We start from the raw sequence: 21,613 nt of genomic DNA, 5'->3' as shown, positions 1-21,613 counted from the left end.
ACAGCTATTCACTTTAACCCTCGTCGCCAGTTTTGTAAGGGCCACGAAGAATCCAGCACGAGTTTTAAGGATACAAAGTAATAACATTTATTTACAATAACATATATATATAACAGCAGCAGCAACTTCCCTTGCTGCACACTGCTTCCTGCTGGTTCCTAAACTGGCCAGCTTTATTTATACTTGGAGTTTACTAATGGTTTCTCCGCCCCCCTCGTTGGGGAAGCTCATACTCCCACAGGATTGTGGGATTGCCATTAGTCCCCAGCCAATGGTAAGCAGGCAGGTTATAACACCCCTCCAGTGTGAGAATCCCCCCTCCCTGGCAGTCAATGTGCGCCCCCCTCCAGCACCATCCACCCCCTCCCCCCCCCCCACCCCGGCTCCCCACCCTCGTCCTTCTCTAGCGCGGGAAAAAGCCTGTGCTTTCCTGAGCTGGCCCCGCCCCCTCTGGCGCAGCTCCTTTTGCAGCCTTACCCCAATTCCCCTCCCCGGGCCTCCACTCACCCTCTTCCCTCGTGGGGGTCTGCCCCTCCAGCACCGACGCACACACTCTCCCAGTCTCCCCATCAAGTCCCTTCACCCATCCCCACCCAGCACCCTGACAAAAAGAACATTCCCCAAACGTAGCAAAGACAACAAACATCCCCCCACACCAAACCCTCAATCTGAGTCCAACTTTTCAGTCCGTAGAAGCTTCATGCCTCATCAGGCGTTTCAAAGTAGTGGTGTCGATCCTGGAACACGACCCACAGTCGCGCTGGCTGCAGCATACTGAACTTCACCCCCTTTCAATGGAGCACCGCCTTGGCCCGATTAAAACCAGCTCTTTTCTTAGCCACCTCTGCACTCCAGTCCTGGTAGATTCGGATCTCCTATTCTCCCACCTACTGCTGTGCTCTTCCTTGGCCCATCTCAGGACACTCTCTCTGTCCATAAAGCGGTGAAACCTCACCACTACAGCCCTAGGCGGCTCGTTGGCCTTGGGTCTCCTTGCTAGGACCCGGTGGGCCCCATCTAGCTCCAGAGGCCTCGGGAAGGCTCCCGCGCCCATCAGCGAATTGAGCATCGTGCTCACATATGCCCCGACATCGGGCCCCTCCACTCCCTCAGGGAGACCCAGAATCCGAAGATTCTTCCTCCTCGACCTATTCTCCAGGTCCTCAAATCTTTCCGCCCACCTCTTGTGCAGCGCCTCGTGCGCCTCCACCTTCACTGCCAGGCCCAAGATCTCGTTCCTCGTTCTCCGAGGCTTTTTGCTGCACCTCGCGAATCGCCACCCCTTGGGCCTTCTGGGACTCCACTAGCTTCTCAATCGCCACCTTCATTGGCGCCAGCATTTCGGTCTTCAGCTCCTCAAAGCAGCGTCTAAGAAACCCCTGTTGCTCCTGTGACCACTGCGCCCATGCTGCTTGGTCTCCACCCGCCGCCATCTTGTTTTTCCTCCCTCTCACTTTTCGCTGCTCCAAGATCACTTTTTTCACCGCTCCACTCCTGGTCCAATCCATATACTGCCGGGGGGGGACCTTGCTGTCACCTTCCCACACTGGAAGCCATCGAACAATTGCCATTGCGGCTCCTCTAGAGAGCCCAAAAGTCCGTTCTCGGCGGGAGCTGCCGAACGTGTGACCTACCTAGGCATAGCCACAACCGGAAGTCGTCGTGTTCCAAGATCATCCTCTCAATCTCTCGGATCTGCAAACCCTGTGCCTCTAAACATTTTTCCAACCTCTCCATCGGGCCCTTCAGGGGCGTCACAGCCCCTTCGATGGCCTTCAATCAATCCTCCTGCATCTCCTTCCTCTGCTGGAGGAACTCTTCCTTGGTGAAGGCCATCAACTGTTCCACCTGGGGCTTTGCTACTTGCACTAGCCCTTCCCCCTCCGCCATCCTTCCACTGGCTGCTGCACTATCCAACTCCTTGGCCAGGTCCTTCACCTTCTTCTGACGGCTTTGGTAACCAGCAGACATACCACTCCCGGGGGGGAGCTTCTCCTCTGCCCTTCAGTTACACTTTTCCTTGAAGTTACACCCAATTATGGGTAAAAAGATCTCTTTTCTACGCCTTCAAGCAGGAGCTGCTCTGTATGCGACCACTCACACCATGGCCGCCATCATAAGTCTATAATGGTATCGTTAATGGTTAATTAAAAATAGTTTTGGGTGCTTCTCTTCTTGGTCTGTTGTGGCTTCAGGGGTTGGCTTGGGTATATGGAAATGGAAAGGGGTGTAAAGGCGGTTGGAAATGGTGGAGGGGGCTTTCAAGGTATTAAGGTGGGTGTGGAGAGCTCCTTGGTTTTATTTTTTCTTGATTATTGGGTGAGGAGGACTCTGGTGGGGGGGGGTGCTACCAGCTAGGAAACTACAGTTCACTAGTAAACAGGTGCGAGTTGGGGGGAGGGGCTGCAGTCTGCTGATCCTGTTTGTGCAGGAGGTGTGAATGGCGGGGGGATGAGGATGGTGGAATTAGGAGCTGTTTCAAGAGGAAGTAGTTGGGGGGTTTGTGGGATGGGGGAAAGGGTGGGTTGGTAATGGGGACTGAGGTTTGTTCTTTGTCCCATCTGATGGGTGGGATCAGTGGACATCTTGGGTGGGTGCTGGTGGTTGGTGCATTGGGAGGGTTGATGGGAGCATCCCCATGGGAGTGATGTTTGACCCAAGGAGAGGAAGAGTGAGAGGCCCTCGATTCGGTTGGTGACATGGAATGCGTGTGATTTGGGGGCCTGTTAAAACAGGCAAAAGTTATTGCGCCTTTGAAGAGCTTGAGGGCCGATGTGGTGCTGTTGCAGAAGACTCACTTGCGGGTGAAGAACCAGGTAAGGCTCCGTAAGGGTTGGTTAACTCAGGTATTTCACTCGGCCTTTGATAGTCGGGCCCAGGGGTGACAATCCTGATCAATAAAAGAGTCTGATTTCAGATGCAGAAGGTGGTGGCAGATCAGGGGAGCAGCTATGTGATGGTTTTGGAGGTGCTGGAGGGCAGGTTGGTAGTTTTAGAGAATGTATATGTTCCAAATTGGGATGATGTAATTTTTAAAAATAATCTTTTTATTCTCCTCATTTTCAACAATAAACTACCAAACAAAAAAAAACCCTAAACAAATACAATAACAATCCCCCCCACACAAACCGTCCCCGCTCAATATGCAGACCAAAACATCCAGCCATACATTCCAGGTAAAAAACCCCACAAATTAACAATCCGTAAACAGTGTAACGAAAGACAACAATACCGCCAACCACCCCCTTCCCCCACTCAATGTTCAATGGCAACCAATTCTCAGAAGTGTGTAATAAACAGCCTCCATGAATTGTGAAACCCTTCCTTCATTCCCTTCAGTTGAGACTTCACCCTCCCGAGAATCAAAGAAATTCAAATAGGTCCCCCCCGCCAAGCTGTGTCACAGGATGAAGAAGCTAACCTCCACCCCAACAGAACCCACCTCCAGGCAATCAGCGAGGCAAAAGCTAACAACATCTGGCCCCACACCCGCCTGCTGCCCGAGCCGGTCTGACCCCCCGAAAAAGGCTTCTGGGGCCCTGGTTCCAAGTTCACGAGCACCACCCCCGAGGTGACCCTGAAAAACCTCCCGCCAACAAACCCCTCACATTCCACGTAACTGTCCTGACCGGGGGGGCTCTCACCCCCACCCCGCCTCCCCTCCTATCCACCATCCTCATAACTCCAGGCCCTGCCCACTGGGCTTGGCCCGCCCCATCCCATTGTTACCATCGAGCAGCCCCCTCCCTCTCCCAGAATCCTCCCATCCACTTCCTCTCAAAAACACCTCACCCACGATCGGTCCCCTCCCCCAACTTTTCACACCTCCTAGGCACATCAAAACCTGTTCTACCAGGCTCTGATGGCCACAGCCCATCCCCCCACCACACTCCCGTTCACTGGCCAGCGAGATAGCCAGTGAGGAGGCCCCTGCCCAGGCCTCACTCCCCTCCTCCCTGCCTGGTCCCAGGGAAACAAAGAAATCCCCTTCAACACACAACCCCAGTGTAAACACACAAACCCCAAAGAACCATCATTGTAAAAGAAAATCTCAACTCTTACCTTGTCCAAATAGGCAAATTCAACCTTTAGCACATATTACAAGCTGCAGTGAAAAATAGAGCTACATACACTCCTCCACCCTCCCTACGCTCAGCCCAAGACCAATCCTCAGTCCCAATTCTCACTTCTGTCCCAGTCCTTCTGCCTTCACAAACACCTCCGCCCCTTCCACCGTCTCGAAATAAAGGTCTTGAGAGTTGTAGGTCACCCTCAACATTGCTGGGTACACTCTGCCGAACTGTACCATGCTGTTATACAGTGCCGTCTTCACTCGGCCGAAGGCCGCCCGCCTCTCCGCCAACTCCACAGTAAAGTCCTGGTATATGCGTATACCAGCACCAGCTCACTGCTGGGTGGGGCCGCACTGTTCACGCTTCTGCTTTCCCCAAATCAGGACCTTCTCCTTCACGCAGTACCTACAGAAACAATAATCGCTCCTTTTGGCAGCTCATTCGCCTTTGGTTTAGGCCTCCACGCCCTATGAGCCCAATCCAGTTCATACCGAGAGGGATCTTCCCCCTCTCCCAACAGCTCCGTCAACAGCTTGGCAAAATACTCTGTCGGCCTCGGGCCTTCCATCCCTTCAGGCAGGTCCACGATCCTCAGATTTTGCCGCCTAGATCTGTTTTCCAGATCCTCCACTTTGGCGCGCAGACCCTTGTTGGCCTCCACCACCCTCTGCAGCTCCTCACCCATCGAGGTGAGCTGATCACTGTGTTGCAACAAGGCCTCTTCCACTCCCTTCAGTTTCTCACCCTGCTCCCGCACCTTGGCCTATATCCTCGACACCGTCGCCTTCACCGGGGCAATCGCCTCCTTCACCAGCACCTTCAATGCTGCCATCATCTCCTTTCTCATAGCCTGTGTGCTTTGTGAACAGTTTTTCAAGTTCCACAACTTCACCTTGGTCATCTTTGCTGCCGTGAACAGTGCGGCCCCACCCAGCAACCTAGCCTCTGCCATCCTTCCAGTTGCCGAGTCGACCCTTCCACTCAATGGCGAACCTTCATTCACCTCTTTTTCACGGCAGCTTTCCTTTGGGTTTTGAACGTCTTTCTTCTTTGTGTTTTCCTGCATTTATTTAACCAAAAATTGCCCCTGGGACCAGGCAATAAATTCAAAAAAATCAAGCCTTGAGCAGGAGCCATCCAACATGCGACCTCCTCCTACATGCCGCCACAGGAAGTCGGATGATGTAATTTATGAAGAGGTTAGGGCAGCTATCCCAGATATGGATAAGCATCAGTTAATCCTGGGGCGGTGATTGGAATTCGGCCATGGATTTGAAGGTGGACCACTCCAAGCCAAAGTCTTTGTCCCACTTCGGAGAGGGAGGGAGGGGGGGGGGGGGGGCGGGGGGCGCGGATGTGATGCGAAGATGTTGGTGGTGTTTGTGAGAGAGATAGGGGAGGTGGATCCAAGGCCGTTTCTGCACCCGGGGGCAAGGCATTCTCCTTTTCTTCGCGGGTGCATAAGGTCTATTCGCAGATCGATTTCTTTATTACGGGAAGGACTCTATTGCCGGGAGTTTGGGGAGTGGAATATTCTGCAATTGTTATTTCAGATCATGCCCTGCACCTGATAGATGTGATGTTGGAGAGGGGCCAGCCAAATGGCCAGCCTGGAGTTTAAATGTAGGGCTGTTAGCAGATCTGGAGTTTTGTATGATGGTGGCGAGGGCAATTGATGAGTATTGGGGAGATCTTGCCCTTGGTGCTCTGGGAGGCTTTGAAGGCGGTGGTGAGAGGAGACATAATTGCATATAAGGTGCAGGCTGATAGAGAGGCTAGGAGAGTCAGCAGCTGGTGGATGAAATTCTGACGGTGGATGGTATATGTGCGGAGGTCCCCACACCCTATTATTGGCTGGTAGGAAGAAACTGCAGACGCAGTTTAATCTGATGACTACGGATGAGGGGGTGCGCCAGCTGTGGAGGCCTGGAAGGAGCAATGTACAAATATGGGGGGGAAGGCCAGTTGAGGTGGCAGCCAGCTTCCCGGGAGCTTGTTCAGGTGCTGGATATAGGGGATGGGCTAGTGGCCGCGCCTGAGAAGGTTAATGGGGTGTTTGACGTGTTTTGTGAGAGGTTGTATCGGTTGGAACCGCCAGAGGATGAGTTGGACATGGGAGAGTTTTTGAAGGGGTTGGAGTGTCCTACATTGGAGGAGGAAGATCTGGAAGGGTTAGAAGAGCCACTGGGGGCGGAAGAAGTTTGGAAGGCAATCGTAAGCATGCAGACGTCAAGACACCAGGGCCAGATGGTTTTATGAAAGGTTTGCTGACCGGCTGATTGATTCACCTGAGGAAGGAGCAGCGCTCCGAAAGCTAGTGACATCGAAACAAAGCTGTTGGACTTTAACCTGGTGTTGTAAGACTTCTTACTGCTAATGGAGGCATTTGAGGACTGAATGGCTCGGGGGTCGCTCCCGGAGATGACGATCCATCTTGCTTCTTCTGAAGAGGGATAGGAACCCAGTGGAGTGCAGGTCGTATTGGCCAATCTCGTTATTGGATGTCGACCTGGCGAAGGTGCTGTCACTCTACTGGGTTGGAGGACTCTCTCCCAAGTATTATTGGGGAGCATCAAACAAGGTTTGTGATGGGTAGGCGTTTGTCCTCTCATGTGTGGCATCTGTTAACGGTAGAGTGGAACTATTTGTTTGTGGTGTTGGAGTGGGCAAGGAATTCTCCTTCACTGAGGCCACCAGCTACCTGCACCCACTCCCCGGCTCCCCCGGCCTGCGGTCCAATCATGCGTCTTCTCTTGTGTCTCACAAGACCTGCCAGGGGTGGGGCGGTTCCATCTGCCGCCTCCCTGCCCCCAGCCAGTGCTACAGCCGGAGGACTCCCATGAGCCAGGCACCAATGCTGAAAGCAGCTCGGACACCAGCCCTCCGCCCAAGACTCAGGAGACCCGGAGCACGGGTTGGAGGATGACCGTGATTTTCCGTCACAGCTATCTCCAACACCCTTCACCTCAGTTAGGCATGTGAGTGAAGAGGCTCCTGGGACACTCTCTGGTGCTCGCCACACAGTTGACCCAGTACAGCAGACGGTCGGAGGGCAGACCGACCCGAGGAACTAGTCGCCATCCAGACGGGTCCTGAGCTTCTGGAACAGACAGTCTCATCTATAGTGGAGATGCAGTTGCAGAGCCAGGGTCCACATGAAGGGTTGTCGGCGAGCAACCAGCACCTGCAGGTGCAGTTGGAGAAGTCCTACCACATGCAGGAGAAGGGGGGTCCGACAATGCATGCCACGCAGGCCAACACTGCATGGATGGCGTCCGAGGTGGAGGCATTGGGGTGACGGTTTCGGCTATGGATCAGCATGTCCAAAGCCTGGGGCATTCTGTGCAGGTGCTGGCCGAGGCCCAGGACAGGGTTGTCACCTCACAACGCCCATGTCCCAGAGTCAGATGGGATTTACAGCAGGGCTTCTGAGCGTGACCCAGTCACAGCGGCCCATGGCTGGGAATGTCAATAGCATTGCCCAGGTGCTAGCCGACGTGGCGTAGATGCAGAGGGAGGTGGCCCAATCCCAGATGGAGATGATGCAGTCTCTGGCTGATGTGACACAGACCTAGAAGGTGGTGGCACAGTCAATGGGTGATGTGGCGCAGTCCCAGATGGAGAGAGTTCACTCCCTGTGCTCAATGGCCACGAGCAGGCAGATGCTGGTGGAGAGTATAGCGGGCCTCTAGGACTGGCAGCACTAGGTGGCGGGGGAGCCTTAGGGGATAGCTCCGCTTGCACTCCCATCCCATGGGAGTAGCCCGGGGGCCATCGGGCACCCTGAGGAAGGAGGAGGTGATGGGGCCCGTGCCGGTCATTCCCGCAGGGGGAGTGTCGGAACACCGCAGCACCTCAGACTCCCCCCCTCCTGTCCCTGGCGCATCGGGTGGGCAGCGGGCAGATTGGGGTGGCACCATGCCACCCGGGACACCTGAGCAGCAGCCGAGCTTATCCAGGCCTGGTCCCCCCAGAAGACACCTGCCAACGGGGACCCAGGTCGCAGTGCAGAAATCGCAGCAGGCCACCTCCATTCCTGCTGTACAGTCTGGGGACCCACCTAGACAAAGCGTTAGGGCCCGTAAGGCCAGAAAGGTAGACACCAGTTAAGTTGGCATGGGTGCAGGGTACAGTTTAGTGATAGGGGCTAAGGCACAAATCTGTGTATATTCATTCACATTAAACACCTGTTACCACCATTACAACCTGCCTCGGTGCTTTGTCCGATGGGTGTGAGGGGTGGGCTGGTCTGGGCTGGCTGGAAAAGGGGTGGGGGGGGGGGGAATGGGCAGATGTTGGGGGGGGGGGGGGGAAATGGGCATACCCTGCGGGTGGCCTGGGCTCCACACCCCCCCACCTCCCCCAACCGTCTCCACCACCGCCAACCCAGGGATTCGATGGGACCATGTGATGGAATGGCCAGCTCGTAACGGTAGCACAGCGGTTAGCAATGTCACTTCACAGTGCCAGGATCCCAGGTTTGATTCCCGCTTGGGTCACTGTCTGTGCGGAGTCTGCACTTTCTCTTTCTGTCTGCGTGGGTTTCCTCCGGGTGCTCTGGTTTCCTCCCACGAATCCCTGTTAGCTAATTTGGACATTCTGAATTCTCCTTATGTGTACTTGAACAGGCGCCGAAATGTGGTGACTAAGGGCTTTTCACAGTAACTTCATTGTAGTGTTAATGTCTGCTTACTTGTGACAATAAAGATTATGGTGGACGGTGGAAAGTGCTGCCGTGGGCAGGATTCAGACATTGCCAAACGATGTGGAACACCAGAGCTCATCACAGCCCATTCCATTTGCCACCACCCATTGCGCAAATGTCTTGCGGCCTCCCATGCCTGCCTGGGCTCCATGTCCTGCCCAGCCTCCCCTCGCCGCATTCTCCTCGTCGGACGAGGCATGGCGTTCCTCGTCCTCCAACACATCGCGCCTCTGTTGCGTAATGTTGTGGAAGACGCAGCAGGCCGCCAGAATGCGGATGACCATCTCAGCATCATACTGGAGTGTCCCTCCAGAGTGGTCCTGGCACCTGAACCGCATCTTGAGGAGGCCGTCGCACCGCTTGATCGCGCTTCTGGTCGCTGCATGGGCGTCGTTGTAGCGGGTCTCCGTGTCGGCCTGTGGCGTCCGGATAGGTGTCATCAGCCACGACCGCAGTGCATAACCTCTGACGTCCAGGAGCCAACACCCCAGCCAGGATGGCATCTCGAACATGTCAGGAATCGTCGAGTGTGTCAGGATGAAGACGGCTTTCACACTGCCTGGGATCGGGTGCAGATCTGTATGATGCGCAGCTGATGGTCACATATCAGCTGCATGTTCATCGAGTGGACTCCCTTTCAGTTGGTGAAGTGTGGCCAGTCATCTACAGGTGCTCGTAGGGGGTCACCCCTGAACCTGGGTCATCACAGCGATGGCGGCAAACCCTTTGCCCGGGCATCACGGTCCACATTGAAGTGGATGTAGTGAGCCACCTGGGGATATAGGGCCTCTGTGATGGCACGGGTGTATCTGTGCACTAAGGTCTGTGAGACCCCAGACAGATCCCCACTCAGCGCCTGGATGGACCCGGTGGTGTAAATGTTCAGGGCATCCGTCACCTTGACGGCCACTGGGCATGGATGTCCACCCCCCTACCCCCACGGTGCCAGGTGTGCCATCATCTGGCAGATATGTTGCACTATCTCCCTGCTCAGCCGGAGTCTTCGATGGCATGCTCGATCCGGCAGCTTCTCGAATGACAGGTGGTGCCGGTACACACAAGGCGGCCAGCTCTCCAACCTGAGCCGCTGCCATCTGTCCCTCTTCGGCATGATCTGTTGCTGTACGCTCCGCTGCTGCACACCCCGTTGCTGCAGCTTCCTCCTGCTCCTCAAGTAGCGCCCGCTTGTACAGCCGTAAGGCTGTGGCGACCAGCAAGAAGGCTACCATTACTGGTTAAATTGCAATACCCATTGTCTGCAGCGGGTGAAAGACCGACATTTTAGCATGGTGCAGGTGACGCAGTGGTTAGCATTGCTGCCTCACAGCGCCGAGGTCCCAGGTTCGATCCCGGCTTTGGGGTACTATCCGTGTGGAGTTTGCACATTTTCCCCGTTTTTGCGTGGGTTTCGCTCCCACCTCCCAAAGATGTGCAGGGTAGGTGGATTGGCCATGCTAAATTGCCCTTTATATAAAAAACTCTAAATTTCTAAAAAAATAAGTTAGCATGGTGCGTACCCCCGTGCCCAACCAGGTCCACTGGGTTATATGGTGGTGCCGGATGGCACTGCGGGCTCTGTCCCTGCATCCCCCCCCCCATCGGTGGCCGGCACCGTGGGGGCCTCTGGCACCTGTCCCTGAACCAGGGGTACCATTGGCTGGCACTGCCCTCGCCAGGGGTATGCACCGTGGCCCCCGTAGGAGCTGCTGTGGGTGTTGCCCTGGTGGGTGACGGCCGGGTGAGGGGGGGGGGGGGGGCGGTGGTGTGACGGGGTGGCGGAGGGTGAGGTGCGGGGGTGGGGCATCCATATGGCTGGTGTCACTCTGTAGAACCAGGGGCCAAGGTGGGTGCTCAATGGGTGCGTAGCAAGATCGCCATGGTAATGCCGTTCCATGTCTGGGCACTGTTCCAGTCCTGTGGGGGGTCCGTCCGACCACTCGGCCTGTTCTCCCCATCGGCCCCCGCCCCAGCCACTGTCCGGCCTGGCAGTTCTATCGCTCCTCTCTGTGTCCTACATCCTCTCTCTCTCCTTCATTAGCCACCATTCCGGTTTCACAATTTTAAAAAGCACTAGTGAAGGGCAGCACGGTAGCATAATGGTTATCATTGTGGCTTCACAGCACCAGGGTCCCAGGTTCGATTCCCTGCTGGGTCACTGTCTGTGCGGAGTCTGCACGTTCTCCCCGTGTCTGTGTGAGTTTCCTCCGGGTGTTTCCGTTTCCTCCCACAGTCCAAAGACGTGCAGGTTAGGTAGATTGGCCACGTTTAATTACCCTTAGTGTCCAGAAAAGATTAGGAGGGGTTATTGGGTTAAGGGGATGGGGTTGAAGTGAGGACTTAAGTGGATTGGTGCAGACTCGATGGGCCGAATGACCTCCTTCTGCACTGTATGTTCTATGTTGACATCAGGAACTTGGCCCATTGGAGGAAGAGAATCACGGAGGAAAGGAAAGGAAAATCGCGTATTGTCACAAGCATGCTTCAAATGAAGTTACTGTGAAAAGCCCCTAGTCAACACATTCCGGCGCCTGTTCGGGGAGGCTGTTATGGGAACTGAAGCGTGCTGCTGGCCTGCCTTGGTCTGCTTTCAATGCCAGCGATTTAGCCCTGTGCTAAACCAGCCCCTGTCAGGAGGCCCTGGAGAATACCGGATTGGACCCGCTAATGATATGCAAATAGTGTATTCTGTACGTGTATTCCGGGAAGCATTGACGCTGCTGTTGACGTGATGGAGAATCATGATTTGGCGTCAAATCGGCGCCCGCCATGATTTTGGCATTGGAACGTATTCTCCGTCCAATCATGTTTCGCGATTTTGCCGTCGGCAAAGGGAGAATCCTACCCGACGTATTTAGTACTATTGTTGTAATGTTGTCCACACCCAGACCCTTCGGAATACCAGTGGTGGCAGGGTGAAGCCTTTAAGTGGGCATTAGTTTCCCACTTAAAAGCCCTCCATTTGCTTACAGGCACGAAGGCCATCATGCAAGGCTCCTGCCCCAGTTAAAATTGGTTCTCCAGACCATACCCTCCTGCCAATCAAAGGGTGCTCGTGTATCAGAACTCACCTCTGGTGTAAAATGTTGTGTTCTGTGACCTTGTCTTTGCAATGATTCATACAGAAATGCTGGTGACTTAACTAGAATGATGATTTATTGATGTACACGTGGTAAGGTAACAATCAGAATGATACACAGTCTAAGCTACTGATTGAGATGCATATTGCTGGATTCTCCGAATTTGAGGCTATGTTCCCCCGGTGGTGTGGGAACGGTGGTGTTTTACGACAGGAAAAATGGCGTAAAATGGCCACCGATCCTCCGTTTGGCTGTGGGTTAGCAGCAAGGCAGCATAGAGCACCCGGCTGCAGCAGCCACACCATGCAACATGGCGCCGGCCGCTCTCGGTCCCGGCCTGTGAAATAGTGCCCCCCCCTTGGTTGGCTCGCACGCCCCTGACCAATCCCCAGCCCCTGACAGAGTCCTCCCTACCTGCGGATCGGCCCTCCCCGACTGTGACGGCGCTGGACTGAGTCCGCAGCCATGCCGAGTTCCTGATGGATGAGACCACACGCGACTGACGCCGTTGGGAACTCGGCTGGTCAGGGGTGGAGCATCGGAGGGGGGGGGGTGCCTCAGGCAAGGTCCTGAGGCCGTCGATATGGCATGCAGCGTACTCTCTGAGTATGCCGCTTTGAAGGGAGCGGAGCATCATGAAAGCGGCTCCACCCCCGATTTGGTCATAAACGGTGATTCTCCGGCCGATCGGTGAACGCGATTTCGGTGACGGTGACCGGAGAATCTTGCCCATAGACTTTCCTGGAACTGCCCTTATGTGCGACTGTCCTGGAGTACCCTTTACAACCTTCTGGCGATAGCCGGATGTCACATGACTGATGTCTGACGCTACCTGCTAGTGGGAGGTTACATTGCTGAGTGTATACAATATTATTCACAGGCATATCACGACATAAGGGTTGGAGGGGGGGTGTAATTTAATTCTGCTCATCATGTCTCCTTCATTAATCTAAATAGACATAAAATCCAATTTACTGCATTATGAATGCGTGATCCTTTCCATCCATATTTCTTCTGTATGCTCCAACCAAGGCAATGCTTACTTTCCAATGCCAAAGAAATAAATGTTCTCTTCGATGGAAAGGACTATGGAGCAGGGAATCACAGCTGGGCCATGGCACAGGTAGCACCAACTATCAACCACATTGTGCAATGCTAATTTGAAAGACAGCACCTTAAAACCTCTGCAGTTTAGACTAATAGGATCAAACGATACTTTGTCAAGGGTACACATAAATAATTTTTCCTCAGTACCACTTAACAAAATAAACACTGGTCAAAACCTTACCGATATCTTTTGCTTTTCGCGGTATTGGCCGCCTGAGAAGCCGAACCATTTTTCTGGCATCCGCTCGAATTTCAACTAGATTATTCAACAAAGCAAGCAATGGAGCCAATGGGAAGGCTGCAACAAATATTGTGGTGAAACCATACTGAATTGCTGAAAAGGAAAATAAATTGATTACAAAGTCATTATAACCACTTAGATAAACCGCACATTACAGCTAATAGTCACTGCCAATGCTCAAACAGAATAACGGTCAGTTGGCAAAGTACTGGAAGCTACTTATCACTTGTGGAGCTATACCCCTACAAGGGATTTGATGTCTTCAGGAGAGGAAGATTAGGAAGAATTTGGGCAAATTGAGTGCCCAAGTAATTCTGCTTGTAACTGGCTTAGCAACATGAAGTACTGGATAGAAAGCAACAGGGAAGGTTTCAAAATGTGGTTCACTGCAATCTGTGAGACTGTTGCTAATTCAAGGTAGCAAATAAATAAACTTGAAAATCCTTGAGTTGACTTTAATTTCTATTCAGAAAAGAAGCACCCACCTTCTTTGCCCCAGGGAAGGAGCATATGAAAGGCATAATCTAGATCCAGTGGTAGAGTGACCTTGGCAGTGAATGTTACCTCCAAGATCTACAGCTGCTCGATGTCAGTGCTGAACTGATCTCCCCAGAACAACAAGAGGTAGTCATACTTTTAACAAAACACTGTAATATTTGCCATTTGCAGATATCTTTTCCTCTTTAGAACATTTACAACTTGTTTTTTTTTGAGAAAATATTTTATTGAAGCATTTAAAATTTTTAGTTTAACACATTAACATTTCTTAAAACAGTTGCATGGGCCGACACGTGTATATATATATATAAAAAAAGAACCCCCCCCCAAAAAAGAACACAATGTCCCCAACTGCCTGCGCCCTATTTCCTAGCTACCTGTATACTGAGTTCCCTGTCCTTATTTAACACTGCCATGCCTCATATTTTCTCCCCCCCCCCCCCCCCCCGCACTGCTGATGTTCAATTTTCTTTGACAAAGTCGATGAACGGCCGCCATCTTTGGGCGAACCCCTAAGTTGACCCTCTCAAGGCTGAGGCACGATCAATTTCACTGGAGATGAAGTTGAATCCAAAGTGAGTCTTTATTAGTATCAGCTGGTGAAATGGCTGCGAGCTGGAGGCCACGCATATTTATAACACGCCTCCTGGGTGCAGCTAGCATGCAGGGGCCACAGGTGAACCTGTAGTGCAGGTTCTACCATACAACCTCTAATATCAGAACACAGTGGTTTACCACATTCAACCCCTGTTAAAATTGAGTCCGGCGGGGGTGGTGGATAACTATATACAATTAGCAATTTTTTAAAAAATGTCTCTGTTCATCCGGCGGGCCGGTCAGAGGTTCAGCTGGTCCGGCGCCTTGATGGTCCATTGAGATCGACGAAGTGGTGACGGCGATGTTGGCGCTGTCGTGGTCGAAGTTGACTCCGGGAGCGTGCCGAAATCCTCTTCATCAACGGGTGTGCGCAGGAGGTGGACGGACGGTCCTAGAGGGGGTGATGGGGGCGGTGGGGGAGGGGAGGGTGGCGGCGGGGGCGGTGTGGGGTGGAACCTGCTGGTGCCAGGTCCCTGACGGAGACGGTATCCTGGCGGCCGTCGGGGAACGCCACGTAGGCGTACTGTGGGTTTGCGTGGAGCAGGTGCACCCTTTCCACCAACGGATCCACCTTGTGGAGCCGCACATGTTTACGGAGAAGCATGGTTCCCGGAGCTGTGAGCCAAGTTGTGAGCGATACCCCGGATGTGGACTTCCTGGGGAAGGCAAAAAGCCGTTCATGTGGTGTACTGTTAGTAGCAGTGCAGAGTAATGAGCGAATGGAATGTAGCGCATCAGGGAGGACCTCGTGCCAGCGGGAGGCCGGGAGATTTCTGGACTGCAGGGCCAGCTGGATGGCCCTCCATACTGTCCCATTCTCCCTTTCTACCTGTCCATTTCCCCGGGGGTTGTAGCTCGTTGTTCTGCTGAAGGCGATACCCCTGCTGAGCAGGAACTGACGTAGCTCATCACTCATGAATGAGGATCCCCTGTCACTGTGGATGTAGGCGGGGAAACCGAACAGAGTGAAGATAGAATTAAGGGCTTTAATGATGGTGGCAGACGTCGCACAGCCTCCAATGTCGCACAGCCTCAACGATAGCCTGGGCCTCTTTTTCGACGGATGAGTGCCAAATTTCGGACGCATGGAGGGCGCGGGAAAAGAATGCCACGGGCCTGCCTGCCTGGTTGAGGGTGGCGGCAAAGGCGACGTCCGATGCGTCGCTTTTTACTTGGAAAGGAAGTGTTTTGTCTACAGCGTGCATTCCAGCTTTGGCAATATCAGCTCTGATCCGGGCGAAAGCCTGTTGGGCCTCACCCGTCAGGGGGAAATGAGTGGACTGTATGAGTGGGCGGGCCTTGTCCGCATAGTTTGGGACCCACTGCGCGTAATATGAGAAGAACCCGAGGCAGCGTTTGAGGGCCTTGGGGCAGTGGGGAGGGGGAGCTCCATGAGGGGGCGCATGCGGTCGGGATCGGGCCCCAGAACTCCATTCTGGACCACGTAGCCGAGGATGGCTAAGCGGTTTGTGCGGAACACACACTTCTTCTTGTTATACGTGAGGTTGAGGAGAGTGGCGGTGCGGAGAAATTTAGCGAGGTTGGCGTCGTGGTCCTGCTGATAATGGCCGCAGATGGTCACATTGTCTAGATACAGAAACGAGGCTCGCAAGCCGTACCGGTCAACCATTCGGTCCATCTCCCTTTGGAAGACCGAAACCCCATTGGTGACGCCAAAGGGAACCCTAAGGAAGTGATATAGCCAGCCGTCTGTCTCGAAGGCGGTGTATGGCCAGTCCGAATTACGGATGGGGAGCTGGTAAGCGGATTTCAGGTCCACCGTTGAGAAGACCCTGTACTGTGCAATCTGGTTAACCATGTCAGATATGCGTGGGAGGGGGTACGTGTCGAACTGCGTGTACCTGTTGATGGTCTGGCTATAGTCCACGACCATTCAGTTTTTCTCCCCAGACATAACCACTACCACTTGAGCTCTCCAGGGGCTGTTGCTGGCCTCGATGACGCCCTCCCGAAGCAACCGCTGGACCTCCGACCTGATGAAGGCCTTATCCTGGGTGCTGTACCGTCTGCTCCAGGTGGCGACGGGTTTGCAATCTGGAGTTAGATTGGCAAAGAGGGAAGGAGGATCGACTTTTAGGGTCGCGAGGCCGCACACAGTGAGGGGTGGTAAGGGTCCGCCGAATTTAAGGGTCAGGCTCTGGAGGTTGCACTGGAAGTCCAGGCCGAGGATAAGTGCAGCGCAGAGGTTAGGGAGGACGTAGAGGCGAAAGCTATGGAACTCTACGCCTTGGACTGTGAGCATGACGGTGCAGTACCCCCGGATCGCTACGCAATGGGATCCGGAGGCCAGGGAGATACTTTGATTGGTAGGGTGTACCTTCAGGGAGCAGCGCCTTACCGTATTTGGGTGTACAAAGCTCTCGGCGCTCCCGGAGTCCAGTAGGCAGGTCACATGGCCGTTGACTTACACGCTGGTGGATGCGTTGGTCAGATTATGTGGTCGGGACTGGTCGATTGCCAAGGAGGCGAGCCGTGGTTGATCGTCGTGGTAGTGAGGCGGCCGTTGAGTTGAGGTCCTGGAGCGCCGTTGGTGTCCATGTGCTGCGGGGTGGACAAGATGGCGGCGCCCGGAGATCCTGGGGATTACAAAATGGCACGTTGCGGGGGTGGAGCAAGGTGGCGGCGCCCATGAAATGCATGTGTTGTGCGGGGGAGAAGATGGCGGTGCCCAATGGTCGCACATGGCCTGGGGAGGAGAGGAGGATGGTGGCGCCCACTGTCCTGTGACCGGGGTGGGTGGGGGCGACCGCGGCCACTGAGCGGGCCTGGCACAACGCAGCGAAGTGACCCTTCTTACGCAGGTCTTACAAAGGGCAGCGCGGGCAGCGTTCGCGGGAGTGTTTTTGCTGGCTGCTAAGATAGCATCGGGGCCCCCTGGAGATCACTGGCTGGCGCGTAGCGCAGGCGTATTGGGTGGGTAACGCCACTGCTGGGGCGGCTGCATGTGGGGCCCATGAAGCGTAGGAGGGGTGGGCCGCGCGGTTGGGGGCGTAGGACTGGACATTGCGCAGGACGACCGTCATGGAAAGTGCGAGTGTTTTAGTCTCTGCGAGATCGCGCGTGGCCCCATCTAGGAGCCGCTGCCTGATAACATCAGAACCAATCCCAGTTACAAAAGCGTCCCGCATAAGGAGATCCGAGTGCTCCTTAGCTGTAACGTCCTGGCAGTCACAGTCCTGAACTAGTGGGATCAGGGCCCTCCAGAAGTCCTCGATTGACTCACCAGGTAGTTGAGTACGCGTTGCGAGCGCGTGTCTGGCGAAGAGCGTGTTCGTCTTCTGTTCATAATTTTCTTTGAGTCGAGTCATGGCATCAGCTTAACTGGGCGCATCCTGGATCATCCTTGGAGCTGAGTCTGGAGGACAATATTTGGATCTTCTGAGCCTCCTGAACAGGGGTCGGCGCCGCGTTGATATACGCTTCAAAACAAGCTAGCCAGTGCTGGAAGTCCTTTCTGTCGCTTGCGTGTGGATCCAGCTGCAGGCGATCTGGTTTAATCCGGAGGTCCATCTTCTGAATCTGATACTAATAAATTGAGGCACGATCAATTTGACTGGAGACGAAGTTTAATCCAAACTGAGGCTTTATTAGTTTCAGATGTGTGGCCTCCCACAGCAGCTGGTGAAATGACTGCAAGCTGGAGGCCACGCATATTTATAACCCGCCTCCTGGGCGGAGCTAGCATGCAGGGGCCAGCGGTGAACCTGTAGTGCAGGTTCTACCGTACAACCTCTAATATCAGAACACAGTGGTTTACCACAAAGGCAAACTTGATTTTTTTTTTTTCCAGGCTGAGGAACCCTGCCATATCACTGACCCACATACCTAACTTCGGGGGCTCCGAGTCCCTCCATCCCAGCAAAATCCGTCTCCGGGCCACCAGGGAGGAGAAGGCCAGGACATCGGCTTCCCTCCCCCCCATGGCCCCCGGATCATCCGATACCCCAAATATTGCCAGTCCTGGACTCGGGGTTACCCTCCCTTCCAGGACTTCTGACATAACGTCTGCAAATCCTTGTCAGAATCCCCCCAACTTAGGACATGCCCAGAACATATGCACATGGTTAGCCGGATTACTCCCACACCGCCCACATCTATCCTCCACCTCCTCAAAGAACTTGCTCATCCGGGCTACCATCACGTGAGCCCTGTGGACCACTTTGAACTGGATCAGGCTAAGTCTGGCACAGGACGAAGATGAATTAACTCACTTCAAGGCTTTTTCCCACTTTTCCATTTCCAGCTCTCTTCCCAGCTCCTCTTCCCACTTCTGCTTCACCTCCCTTGTACATCTCCAAAGTCCCCCCTTCTCCATCACCTTGTCCTGTATTCCTCTCAGGGGAAAGCGAGGGAAACTTGGAACCTGCCTACGAACAAAGTCCCGGACCTGAAGATATCAAAACCCATTCCCACCTGGTAACTCAAACACCTCCTGTAGTGCCTCCAAGGTTGGAAAGCCCTCCTGGATAAATAAGTCCACAAATCTCTCAAACCCTGCCTGCTGCCATCTCTTGAAGCCCCCATCCAGCCTACCCGGGATAAACCGGAGATTATTACAGATCGGAGACCATACTGAAGCCCCCTCTAATCCCATGTGCTGTCTCCTTTGCCTCACACCCTTAGGGCTACCACCACCACAGGGCTTGTAGAGTACTGAACCGGCAAAACGGCAGGGGCGCTGTTAGTAAAGCCTCCAAACCCGTGCCCTTACAGAATGCCGCTTCCACTCGCTCCCAGGCCGACCCCTCCCCCACTACCCACTTCCTGACCATCGATATGTTGGCCGCCCAGTAATAGTTAATAAAGCTCGGGAGGGCCAGGCCTCCATCCACGTGACCCCGCTCCAGAAGTGCCCTCTTTACTCTCGGGGTTTTCCCCGCCCATACAAAATCTGTAATCGCCGCATTAATTTTTCTAAAAAAGCCTATGGGACAAAAATCGTAAGGCATTGAAAAAAAGGAAAGCAGTCTTTGAACAAAGAACAGGTAGATAAGGTAAGGTATATACAAGTCATGGGAACAGTGACTAAACAATAAGTCCAAATCATTCGTGTGAGTCCATAAACCATCAATCATCATGGTCAAATGTCTCTCTTGGTTATGAACGCCATCAACGTCCCTGTGCCACAGGAACCAAGAAGTGGTCAAATCACTTCGCTGTCTGATTTGGAGTCCCTTTCTTTATTCGAGGTTTGTGATGGTGCTGTCGGATGGCATCTTGTAGCTGATAAGGTGTTGACGTTGAAGAGGTACCATCAACAGTATCATTCGAGGTCATGGATGTGTCACATGTTGAAGTTGGATAAGACTGTACATACTGGTTCTGGCCACATGCTGTGCTGGAAGGGTGATCCTGCTGAGAACCGTTGAAGCTTGTTGAATTGGAAACAGAATTGCTGCTCGCATAAATACCTGGTGATGGTGTGAAACTAGAACCTTGCATCTGATAGGAATATGCCGTCTGGCCAGGCTGGGGTGCAGCAAATCCTGGGCTGTAACTAGGGCATCCAGTCTGTAGTGCAGATTGTGCTTGCGGTAGTCCTCCTTCGGTCTTGATTCCATTAGTGGGCAATCCGTAGTGCTGGCCTGTTTGAGAATATGCTGCATAGACTGCTGGCTGCTGCATGCCTGAATACTGGGTTTGTCCAGCATGAGCTGTCATTGGCTGCACTGTTAGTGTGGAAAAAATGTGTGGATATAGCTGTGGTGAATATTGGTGTATCCTTCTTTGACTGTAGCCGCTGCTGGTTATTACTGACCCAGTGTAATTGTTAAGTGATCCATCACCTGTCGTTGTGGCATCTGCTGTCACGCTGAGCGTGCCATCACTGAGGTTGCGGCACTCCCTATCTGGAGTAAAGTCCGGCTTACGTGAATCAGAGTCGCCGTTTGGTTGCTCCCCATTTGGAGTCTGGTTTGTTTTAACTGAGTCAGTGTTGGTTTGTTGATGCTCCCCGACCGGAGTCTTAGCAGGTTCACTGGAGTCAGCTGAGATTTCTCGAAGCTGCACGTCTGGAGTCGGAACATGCAGGAATGCATTGACTTGTGGAGAGGTTCGAGCGAATGAGGGTGGAAGTATCATGGTGTCACCGGAGTCACCAGTGGTCTCACAGTGATTGTCGAGTGCCTCTGTACACACTAGCTGACGTCTGTCACTTTGCACATCTTGCATGGGAAGTGGGATGCTGTCGTCACTCGTCTCACATACCGTGGGTAGATCCTCAGTAGCTGCTTGTTGTTCATTTGGGTTGGGTAAATTGTCAGAGCCTTCATCTGGTGGCGCAAGCAATGTGGGTGGACTGTCATTGTCTTGCTGTTGTCCTTCATTTGGGCTTGGACTGTCATTGTCGCTTTGTTCTTCACTGTAGCATGATAGACCGTCATGGTCGTCCTGCTGTGCACTGGAGCATGGTAGACTGTCATAGACTTCTTGCTGTTTACTTGAGCATGGCAGACTTGCATCGTCTGCCGCTAATTGGTCAGAGGAGGTTGCTAGACCCTCATGGTCTTGTTCCTGCAAGGACGGCGCGTCGGAGTCTTGCGTTGCTTCTATCATGGAGGCTGTCCACGAGCTCGCTGCGGAGGCTTGTGACACTGGAGTCACATCTTGTGTGTGTAAGGACTGTGCTCTGGAGTCTTGCGTTTCTGCAATTGTGGAGTCTGTCCACGAGCTCGCTGTGGAGGCTTGTGACACTGGAGTCACTTCTTGTTTGTGCAAGGACTTCGGTGTTGAGTCTTGAGTGTCTTCTTTCGTAGAGTCGGGAACCCTGAGCGGTGCGTGGACCATGCTCTGTGTGGCAGCAGGCCACGCTCTGTGGGCGTGTACCGTTCTCTGTCTCTTAATTTCTGGCTGCAGCATCATCCTGCACTCACGGGTTAAGATGTCATATCTGCTGGGCTGAAGATCCTCAAATCCGAAGAATGAATCCGCGTCTGCGTCGGATTCAGTATGGGGGTCGCTAATGTGCGACACGTCTAGTTGCAGTTCAGATTTGGTACTGGGGTAGCCTCCCAAGGTGAAAGATTTGTCCGAGTCTTAGTCTTCTAGGACCATCTCATTACTGTTTGCGTCGGAGCTGGCATTGGGCTCGCGAGGTCCAGAGAAAATGTAACGGTCGGTATTGAAGTATTCAAGGTCGGAATCATCGGTTTGGGCGTAGGTAACTGCTTGTTGCAGGGTTCTTCGGAGGTTAATTTCATTTCCTGGTTCAATTTGAGGCATTGTGCTGTCATTCCAGGTGAAGGAAGGTTGTTTTATGGCTTTAAAAGATTTTCTCTTTGATTTGAGATGTTTC

At 53.4% G+C, this 21,613-nt stretch overlaps 1 protein-coding gene across 1 annotated transcript in view; it reads right to left on the bottom strand.

Moving 5' to 3' along the window:
• Window positions 1-21,613, bottom strand: part of LOC140430273 (anoctamin-9-like) — a 630,447-nt gene that overhangs the window by 177,250 nt on the left and 431,584 nt on the right. The window contains exon 19 of the mRNA XM_072517696.1: window positions 13,144-13,296. Coding sequence (XP_072373797.1) covers window positions 13,144-13,296 — 153 coding nt within the window. The remainder of the gene's footprint in view (window positions 1-13,143; window positions 13,297-21,613) is intronic.

Source organism: Scyliorhinus torazame, chromosome 10 (genome assembly GCF_047496885.1).
Source record: "Scyliorhinus torazame isolate Kashiwa2021f chromosome 10, sScyTor2.1, whole genome shotgun sequence".
NCBI classification, from domain to species: Eukaryota; Metazoa; Chordata; class Chondrichthyes; order Carcharhiniformes; family Scyliorhinidae; genus Scyliorhinus; species Scyliorhinus torazame.
This window is presented reverse-complemented; position numbering and strand designations above follow the sequence as displayed.